Source organism: Xyrauchen texanus, chromosome 30 (assembly GCF_025860055.1).
Source record: "Xyrauchen texanus isolate HMW12.3.18 chromosome 30, RBS_HiC_50CHRs, whole genome shotgun sequence".
Lineage (NCBI taxonomy): Eukaryota > Metazoa > Chordata > Actinopteri > Cypriniformes > Catostomidae > Xyrauchen > Xyrauchen texanus.
Genome location: NC_068305.1, coordinates 9,840,091 through 9,851,306, shown reverse-complemented (window position 1 = coordinate 9,851,306; position 11,216 = coordinate 9,840,091). Strand labels below are relative to the sequence as shown.

Genomic DNA, 11,216 nt, shown 5'->3' with positions numbered 1-11,216 from the left:
CAAAATAAATTCAATATAATAGTGGAGTGGAGAAAACACATAAAACCCCATTAAATTGTTCTTTTTTTATTTCTGCCAATTGAACACTTTCTCTGTACTCAATCAACAAGCACTAGAGCTGTTCACCACATACAGCAGAAGAGACATTTTTTAATCAACTGAGAAAAGTAATCACAGCTCTGATTAGGATTTCCAAGCTTCTTTACCTGGTCACTTAAAACTCAGCTCTGTTAAACAATGAAATCAAACACTTCTGACATGTAGTGTCTATTAACACAGTACCATTTTTTTTATGTAAAAACCATTAAAGCCTAACACTATGGAAACCCCATCAACATATATAAAACATCAAATCCACTTTAAACAAATCATTATCAATGTTCAGCACAAGCACACACAAAACAAATAATGGTTTTAGGTGAGACGTGCTCCGACACATAATACCACTACATGGCTGGGTAAAGCATGGCACCATTCAACACTGCCACTGTGAATGACAGAAAAATGACTGTTTACATTGACTATTACCCAACAACACAATTATTTTTTTACACTGTTACTACATTACATACATAGAGAAAGTCATATTTATTCACCCTTCCTCATTTAATAACAACGAAGATCTGGAAAAAAAAATTAATGTAAAAAATAAAAAGAGGAGGCATTTGTGCAAGAAGTCAAGTGGACATTTATTACTTCTCCGGAATTTGGGAACATGATGTACACACCATCTCTCCCATTTCTCCCAGTAACTCTTGCACAGCACAGTAAATTACTACAGTAAAGAGAACGACTTAAAATCACAATCAAATCCAGGGAAGTAAAATCTACAATGTACAAAATAGGCCGTCCCAAATCTGAACCAGTTTCAGCACCTTCAGTTTGCTCGCAAAACTTAATTACTATAACAATCAGTTCTTTAGACAGCATCCAGTGGAACTCATGGCTGAAATCTCTTGATTTCATGAATATTCAACATCATTTGTGCCTGGCTTTATCACAGTAAGCACAAGGTCATGAAACATTTCTTCCATAAAAAAACAAAACCAAAAAAAAACAGCACATGGGAAAACTGTTTTTGTACTTCATTATAGGTACAAAGTATAGATAACCCAAAAAGGAACATTTTGTTATCATATACCCTCATGTCACTCCAAACCCATATGGACAACAATACTTTTATGTGTAGTTTTGTCATTTTGGATCTTGACAGACCCATTCTTTTGACTTTCATTATATGATTAAAGGCAAGGATGTTCTTCGTTTTCCAAGGAAGAAGGACATCCTAATCATGGGAAAAACATGAGGATGAGCAAATGATGGCAGGATTTTCATTTTTGGGTGAACTATTCCTTCATTGGTTCAATGGTAGTGAGAACACTGTGCTGATCACAAATGTGTTGTTGTGAAAGAACAAAGTACAGTAAGACACAATAGACGGAAACTTTCTTGTACATCCAATTATCAATGTATGGATATTTACATATAGACAAACACACCTTTATTCTGTGTTTACTGGTTCAGGTAGGGGTAAGAAGATAATACACAGACACTGTCCTGGGTGTTACATTCACACAGCTTTAATAACTAGTTAGAAGAATGGATGGTTAGCTCTAAGGTAAAGCTGAAAAACTCAAAGGTGGAACAATCTCCTGGTCTGTGCTTGAGAGGCGCAAGGTTTCAAGACTGGTTCTGTTCCCATTTCAGCAGTGAGTCTGGAGGTCTTGGGTAATAACCTGTTGTGATGGGCTTATCTGGAGAGAATCTCTGGAACTTAAAGTCTAGAGGAAGATCTGAAAGATAGATGCAGGAAAGTGAAATCAAGCCAATTCAAGTTGTTATATTTATCAGTTGCCCAGCTTACACTGGGTTTACAGGGCACCTGAAATGCTTTAAGGAACAGAAATTATTAAGACATTTTCAACTTTTCACCCAATTTGTTTTTTGCTGATAATATAATTTGTGCTTTTTTATTAAATTGGAAATTAAAACAAAATAGATGTATTTTTATTTGCCATCTCAGACTTTTGGGACCAACCGTATAATACACATACCTGCTATAGCCTCAATGCTGGGTATAGCCATGGTACTGTATGCGTGGATACTCTGGCAACACCAGGTGAGCCTCTGTGTCTCCTCTCCTTCATTTTTTTGCACATCAATAAAATATGAGCCCCACTGATTTGACACAGCTGAAGGAGACTTCATTCCCTGATCCTTACAGAAAGATCATGAAAACAGACAGACAAAGAGAAAGAGAGATAAATAAATAATTCTTAAAAACACCACATGTGAAGTTTGAGACATAATTCTTATAATTTGTGGGATAATTATGGTACAGTCCTTTCCACAAACAGGTTACAAAAAGAGCCTGAAACTCGTAAAAAAATATATTTTCTTTTTCAAAATCTGGTCAGTGAAAGAGGATGTTTAAAAGAAAGAAATCGTCAACCACTGTAAGTCTTATTACGGAGCCTAGAGGACAGGGAGGGAATTCGTTTATTAAATAGTTTTGCATGCTCTTGCATTAGTGTGTATTCCTTTGCTATAAGTTTTATGTTCCCTCACAACAGGCTTTGCGTTTCCTCACAATACATTTTACTGTATGCTTTCTTGCAATTATTTTGGGTTCCATCGCAATATCTTTATCCATCCCTAATGAAAATAACAACTCACGATTGCAACCTTGGTTCCCTGATAGGATGGAACGAGATGCTGAAGCCTGTATAGAATCACGCCAATCTATTGGCCGATGGCACGAGACGCGGCACCACCCATCATGCATGCATTGTATACAGGATTGTTATATTGAAGGAAGGGGCCATCTTGGTCTCTAAACAGTGACAAATCTGAATTGTGGTGAAGCAATACGGCATAATAAAACAATAAAACATTGGAAATCAGTCTTTCATTGAAATTAGAATCTGGGAAGAGAAAGACAAAACATTGTTGATGTTAGGAGACGCCCAGCCTGCCACCAGACAGATTCGCCCAAGCCCAGGAGGAAGCCAAGCTAATGGTAGAATGAGCCTTAAAACCAACCGGATACTGCTTTCCTTGCAAGTCTAAAGCAAGTGCAATGACATCAACAACCCAGTGGGAAAGTCTGTGCTTGGAGATGCCCAAACCTTTTGCACAGCTTTCAAAGCAGACAAAGAGCTACTCATTCCCTTAGCTTCGTCTGACTCAAATGTAGGAGGAGAGTAAGTCTGCAAGTTGACCTGAAGAGAAAGGCCAAAACTTTGGGCACATAGCTTTCTCTAGGCTTAAGGACAAACTTAGACAACTCACTGGGTCCTTGACTGACAGGGCTTGAAGGTCCCCTATACATTCACTGATGCCTATGTGCGCAGTAACAAAGTCTTCAGCAAAAGTATGCATAGGGTTACCACATTCAATGGCTCAAACGGGGGACCCGTAAGGGCTTGCAACACCAGTATTATGTCCCAAAATGGGACAGTAGCAGGCCTAACGACAACCCACCTAAAGGGTCATGTCAGATGCTATGGCAGCGAAGTAGACTTTGAGCATGGATTGAGTGAATTTTAGATCCAAATATCCGTGTAGGAACTGTAGCAGTGGCTACTCAGTTGTTGTCTTCCTGGGGAGAGCTGCCACATACAAGACACTCTCCTTTGTGGGAAGCAGTGACGTGGGGGACTGAGAGCAAACTGGCTGCTCTACAGCGCCACCCTGGCTCTGCAAGGTGTGCTTATAGGTAGCCATCTACTTCTTGGCTTTTTAGAACTTTTCAGTGACGACACTCATGCGGTCACTGAAAACTCCCTGCTGTAACCGGAGAGTTGAGCATAAAGGCCTTGTCCTTGTCATGCTTTTCTGACAAATTGAGTCAGAGATTACACTCAATGGACATCAGGCTACCAGTAGATCTGCAGATGGGCAGTGGTTTTAGTGGCACTCTGGGCCACTAAAACCAAATCTGAGGTGCGACAAGGTCTCTTTTAAAGTACAAGTGGCCCGGACCATGTCCTTAAGGAAGTCGGATTGGATGGCAGTGAAGTCTTTTCCCAGGCTATGCAGCAGTGGAGGAGCAGAAGTGGGCCATCACAGTCTCTATGACTGGGAGAATCTCTGAGTACATTTACATTTACATTTATCCCCCCAGAGCAATCCCCCCAGAGCAACCTGGAGTTAAGTGCCTTGCTCAAGGACACAATGGTGGTGGCCATGGGTTTAGAACCTGTGACCTTCTGATTAACAGCCCTGTGCTTTAGCCACTACACCACCACCACTCCATAGTAGCCTCTGAGTGGTGCAATCAATTGCCTTGAAGGCAGCTGCACTGGGGACTTGCACTGTCACTGTGTAGAGAGTGTGCTAAGTAGGGGTGTAGCGATTATACTGTTTCACTATTAACCACGATTAAAAATGTCATGGTTTATTTAACCATAAAAATTTAGAATCTATGGTTAAAATCTGTGAAATGTTTTATTTACACATGGCAAAAGTATTAAATATATAATGTTTTAATTAATATACTGCACAATATAAAAGTGTTTTTCAGTTTAAGTCTAAATGTGAGGTACTCTGTCACTTGTGCCTGGCTTGTGGCCATGTGGAGCTTGATGTGAACTTTCAATTCATTTGAAACTGGGACTTAAAAACACACAAACTCCAAAATATACAGAGGAATTCGATATACCTGTCTCACATCCACCAAATAAAGTGACTTTAATCATCTGTTTGTGTTTCTGAAAATGACAGATGTAAAGTGAGAGGACAAAAGTCATTTGAAGATACACAAGTTATCCAAACACAAACTAGTGAGTTAAATATTTTTTGCTGTGGTCCTTTAAAGTGATGAATTGAGAGATGCAACATGTTGTAATGTTCAAATTTACTGACAGCGCGCTGTGCATTTGGGTGTAGTTACTATTATCATGTAAACTTCGAGAAGTTGCGTCTTAAATTATCCTCATAATTTGAAGTGTGTACAAAAGTGTGTTACAGCTTGTGTACAAATGTACAGCATCGAACTGTAAATTTATGTTCCATTTTTATTATGAAAAGTCCACAGGTTTATTTGTGAGGTATTGTGGACAGATTAAAGAACAGTATTTTTATGGAATCTGTTGCTGATTCTTTATAGTGGGGTGTCTGACAGACAACAGATTGTTTTAATAAACTGTTGCAGAAGAAAAAACTTTTGGATACCATGAACAGTGTTGCGCACCCACCATAATATTACAGTTATGCAGTTCTGAAGTGACTCCAAGCACTCAAGTTACATTGATGATTCTGTGCCTGGGATGCAGATAAGTGTCTCTCTTTTTATACAGTTGAAGTCAGAAGTTTACATACACCTTAGTCAAATACATTTAATCTCCGTTTTTCACAATTCCTGACATTTAATTGTAGAAAACATTCTCTGTCTTAGGTCAGTTAGGATCACTGCTTTATTTTAAGAATGTGAAATGTTAGAATAATAGTAGAGATAATTATTTATTTCCACTTTTCATCACATTCCCAGTGGATCAGGAGTTTACATACACTTTGTTAGTATTTGGTAGCATTGGCTTTCTATTGTTTAACTTGGGTCAAATGTTTTTGGGTTGCCTTATACAAGCTTCTCACAATAAGTTGCTGGAATTTTGGCCCATTCCTCCAGACAGAACTGGTGTAACTGAGTCAGGTTTGTAGGCCTCCTTGCACGCACATTCTTTCAGTTCTGTCCATACATTTTCTATCGGATTGAGGTCAGGGCTTTGTGATAGCCACTCAAACACCTTGACTTTGTTGTCCTTAAGCCATTTTGCCACAACTATGGAGGTATGCTTGGGGTCATTGTCCATTTGGAAGACCCATTTGCAACCGAGCTTTAACTTCCTGGCTGATATCTTGAGATGTTGCTTCATTATATCCACATAATTTTCCTTCCTCGTGATGCCATCTATTTTGTGAAGTGCACCAGTCCCTCCTGCAGCAAAGCACCCCCACAACATGAGGCTGCCACCCCCATGCTTCCTCTAAACAATGGTCATTATGGCCAAACAGAGGACAATTTCTCTAAAAGTAAGATCTTCATCACCATGTGCAATTGCAAACTGTAGTATAGCTTTATTGTGGTGGTTTTGGAGCAGTGGATTCTTCCTTGCCGAGCAGCCTTTCAGGTTACGTAGATATAGGACTTGTTTTACTGTGGATATAGATACTTATCTACATGTTTCCTCCAGCATCTTCACAAGGTCCTTTGCGGTTGTTCTGGGATTGATTTGCACTTTTCGCACCAAACTAGTCATCTCTCGGAGACAGAATGCGTCTACTTCCTGAGCGTTATGATGGCTGCGTGGTACCATGGCATTTATACTTGTGTATTATTGTTTGTACAGATGAATGCATTACCTTCAGGCATTTGGAAATTGCTCCAAAGGATGAACCAAACTTGTGGAGGTCCACAATTTTGTGGCAAAGTGTTTGAAGGTAGGCCTTAAAATACATTCACAGGTACACCTCCAATTCAGTACACCTCCTATCAGAAGCTAATTGGCTTATTGTCTAAAGGCTTGACATCATTTTCTGGAATTTTTCAAGCTGCTTAACTTAGTTTTACATACACAGTTAACTTAGTGTATGTAAACTTCAGACCGACTGGAATTGTGATATAGTCAATTAAAAGTGAATCTGTCTGTAAACAATTGTTGGAAGAATTATTGTGTCATGCACAAAGTAGATGTCCTAAATGACTTGCCAAAACTATAGTTTGCTAATATTAAATCTGTGGAGTTGTTAAAAAATGTGTTATAATGACTTCAACCTAAGTGTATGTAAACATCTGACTTCAACTGTAAGTGTCAGGATCCTGCCATCTCTGTCTGGTCTTTTTTTTACACTTTAGTGGCGGGATCCTGACACCCCTGTTCTATGTTGATTTTAAACTTTCTGTCTGTCTAGTTGGTAACTTTGTTTTCTGTATTTTCATTAGTAGTGCTATTCTGTTTACTTTGTAAACAAAGCTTTATTATGTCTATTAGCTCTTCAGTTCTAACATTCTTTTCGGTTATGTTGTCATGCCCTGATGGTTTTTATCTGGGCCGTGTGTTATGTTTTTGTTTCAAAGTTTTGCACCAAGTTTTGTGTCTTGACATTTCTTATTCAATAAATATTTTTGGAGTATTCCACTGTCTGCATTTGGGTTCTCAGTACAAAACCTGACAGTTAATTATCGGTTTAATAATATAATAATAAATGTAATATTTGATTTCTAAGGACATTTTGTTTACTTTTATACAATAAGCAATTTTGGAACAGTGTTAAGTCACCATTAAAGCAAAACAAGATGACACCCAAACTTCTTTGACAAGGCATCATTTAGACTTTAAGCAAAAGCTCTTAAAGAGAATCAAGGACTTCAATAAAGTGTCATTAATAAAGATCAAACACGGCTATCTGATCTGGGGAAAAAGTGTTTGATCAGAATACCTACAGCTTAAGAAAACAACACACTGCTGCATTATACTGGCTCTACTGTATTTGACTTTTTCTTAAGAAATATCAAAACATTTGATAAAAAAATATGCCTTTTCACATTTGGCCTTTCCAAACCATTTCTTAACTAAAATACAAAATGTAATGGACGTTTCCACTAATGTGCCACAGATACAAAGTTATATTGGTGCAAACTACATACAACTTTCAGTCAAACATTGAATAAGCTATCTGCATTTGATACAATAATCACTGTCAGACAACACCAAAGGTTTTGCACTGATACCTGTTTTAATACCTCTTTAAACTATTCTATGCTAGTATTTAGCTGTGTAGGACCAAGGTACTGTAGGTATAACTGAAAAACCTATCCTTGTCTTACCCTGAGATTCACTAGGCTAGGGTATAATGATTTTTATTTAGAGCTGTTGGGTCAGATTTGATGTAAAATTGCAGGTATACATAATTCGTTCTTGCGTGTTTATGTAAAGTCCGTAAGCTCAAAAAGAAGATCTGGCTGTGGCCAGAGTTGGACCGACTGCGAGTGTCGGGGAAGTAGGAAGTCAGTGCAACAGCTGTTAATCGGTGGCGTGAAATCAATCTCCTAATGGATTTTTAATGGTTTTAACTGTTTGGCGAAGACGTTTACCTGCTTTAATGCTTGGATATGTTTTCTGGTAGGGTTGTTGAAACTCAAATTGGTTGTCATGCTTTTATGAATTGAACTTTACTTATGTATTTTCAAAATCACGATTAGGGCTGGGCGATAAGTCTTAAAAAAATTATATCTCTGTATTTTTCAGCCTATTGACGATATTCAATATATTTCTCGACAATTATGTACTTGCTCTAAAATGGCTCGAAAGTTTTTTGTTTTTTTTAATCAGAGGAACCATCATTTCATCCAAACAGCCATTGTAGCCAAGCAGATACAATATTTTAAAGACATTAAATAAAAATCGAATAATTCGTTTTTCATTTAATAAACACAAGGGAGAAATAAATTCAATTATTTTCATTGATATGCACTTTAGATGTATATTTCACACACAATGATACATAGTAAAGCATCATTTACCTTCAAATGTTTTTACTGTGCAAAGATACTTCCCAGACTTATTTTTGAAACCCCAGTTGAACATTGCATAATACAAAATTATTACTGTGGGACACGACGTGTTGATTATTATAATATGAAGCAGAATTAGCATTATACAAAAGTATAATATTTCTGTCATGTTTACTTCATCATCATTGGGGGTGGGGCTTTTATTTTGACACCGAAATTGCTGTCGCATTTACTTCAAATTCACAAGGAGCTTTTGTTTCCACACAGAAAAAGCTGTGTGTATTTGACAGTTTACAATATTCTGCATTTCCTGAAACGCTGTAATCTCCTTTTCTGTTTGAAGCCGCGCTTTAAGATTGAAGAATATCTTGAAGTGGTCACTAAAGTTTTGGAATTGCACAAATGCTTGAACATGCATTACTTTCATTTCACAATGCACGTGAAATGATCTGAGAGTGCCGCCATGCGCGTCCACACAGATCAGCGCGTCACTGGTTTGATCCGAATCACACACACAGACCATGTTTATCTGCCTTTAAATCACAGCCTTTTGTGGATTAATAATCACATATGACCAACACGCCATTTTGATGTTATTTTGGTTAATTGTGCAGTCCTGAAGGATTGTGAAATTAGTCTACTGATGCACTCTTTACGAAACTTAATGGCCAAATGAAAGCACATTCAAATTATTGCGATATTCACAATATTGGTCAATTTTACAGTCAGCAAAATTATCTCTATTATATCCTTAATATTCGATATATCGCCCAGCCCTAATCGTGATGCAATTCGTTTTTTTTTATTTCTCCAGGTGAAGTTACTGTAACATGTTTACTAATATTCATGACTTCTGAGGCTACATCTACACTAATCCGGATACATTTAAAAACACATTTTTGTTTTTGAAACGCTCTCCTTCCACACTGCCGTTTTCAAATAATTTCCAAAAGTTTCTCGTCCACACTGAAACGTATGAAAATGCTTATGCGGAAAATTGCTCGTCCGTGTCTGGTCTGAGATGCAACTGTCCTCGTGTTCCACCCCTGGACAGCAATTCCGAGTACACTTCCCGTTGCCTTTGAAGGAATGCAATGTGAAGGTTGTACAAAGTAAACATTTTCTATAACAACACTATCAAATTGGACAGCAGGCAAAAAACAAAGCTGCTACAACATGGGCCACGATCTTGATTGTTTTGGGGCGAATAGATCACATGACTGCGTCACATGCGATCTATCCTGTCCACACTACAACCAGCGTTTTCAAATTTATCAACATGGGAGAGCGTTTTCAAAAAGCTAAGATTTCACTGAACAAAAACGTGTCTCCGTGTGGACGAAAGGCCAAAATGTAGAGAAAAAGATGCGTTTTCAAATGAACATTTTATAACATTGCTCAGTTTCGAGGTTACAGAAATGCTTGAATAGCACAAGTGGCTGTCACTTTCCATTGTCATAGTACACAATTTATAATTTGCATCTAAAAAACGCTATAGGTACAAGGTAGATATCCATGAATGTACAATCATCTCAAGTATGATGTACCGATTTCATTGCTCAGGAATGTATATTAATTTTAGCGTGTAACCATCTCTCTATTATAACTTTACTTCCAAAGAAACATTTGAATGTTTATTATTGTAATTGTTATATGTTATAATGACAAATAAATACCCTACATTTCAAAATGTGGGGGCAAAATCATGTCCTGGTTTGTTTTTTTCGCGCCATCATCTGATATAGTTCTTAAATGATATAATTCAATGCTTTAAGAGTGGCATACACACTATTCCATACAATATGTTTTGAGTAAAAGAATGACAGTACATTTTAGATAATGCCCTCATAAACATAAAAAAAATGTCCCTGAAAGTTAAATCCAGTGGTCAATTATTGGCCCCTTCATAGAAAAGTTAATTTCATGCAGTAATGTAACATATTATACAAGGTAATAACTTGGTAATTTCAATGCCCTGATTTTGCGAGTGTATTTTTTGACGTCCAATCAGTGTCACTGCAAAGCACAAGCAGTTTTGGTTGTGACGCATAACAATAATCAGAATAAGTTAAATTTTCCTGCTATGATGTGATTCAAGAAATTACTCTATTTTTTTTAGTAAGTCAAAGTTTCTGTTTTGTTGTTACTTGTGTTACAAATCAAATTTTTATTTGATCATAATGATTGTGCTCCCTTTCATTTGACTTATACCCAAGTGCGGGCTGAGCGCGCACAGTCCAGGCAGAGATGCGCTAGTGTTTTGAGCGCACTATTTTGTCCTCACTCTAAAATAGCACTGAGAAGTCTGTGAATACATTTCGTGTTTCACTGAAACATCAAAACTAACCAATTCACAACAGTTAACTAAACTTCCCAGCACTACAGGGGACGTTCTAGGAGTGTGCACGACTCGTGCGGTTCTATGCGTGCTCAAACTCGTTGCAGCCGCTCGTGCTGCACAACGGCACGGCAGCTCTACTCAGTTGTACGAATCATGATGCGCGGTATCGGGACATTTTATCGAGAACGAGTATCTAACCCGATTCCAGACCTATAACAAACTACAGCATATTTTGTGTGTGTGTATGTGGTTCTTTATCCATGGAAATCCGGAGGATTCCAAACTCCTGAACGCAAGAGAGATGATGCGCTGCGAAATGTAGCTGTACGTAATAGCGACACCCCGTGTTCAGAATATGAA

At 37.8% G+C, this 11,216-nt stretch overlaps 1 protein-coding gene across 2 annotated transcripts in view; it reads right to left on the bottom strand.

Annotated features, from left to right (window-relative positions):
• Positions 1 to 62: 62 nt before the first annotated feature.
• The window catches only part of LOC127624269 (5'-nucleotidase domain-containing protein 1-like), a 75,634-nt gene continuing 64,480 nt past the window's right edge, over positions 63 to 11,216 (bottom strand). Inside the window, exons 11-12 of one of the 2 annotated variants that reach the window (XM_052099013.1) lie at positions 2,055 to 2,217; positions 63 to 1,793 (exon numbers count right to left, since the gene is read on the bottom strand). In XM_052099013.1, the coding sequence (XP_051954973.1) occupies positions 1,681 to 1,793; positions 2,055 to 2,217 (276 nt within the window). In that variant the 3' untranslated portion in view covers positions 63 to 1,680. The remainder of the gene's footprint in view (positions 1,794 to 2,054; positions 2,218 to 11,216) is intronic. The other variant, XM_052099014.1, reaches the window with a different exon arrangement.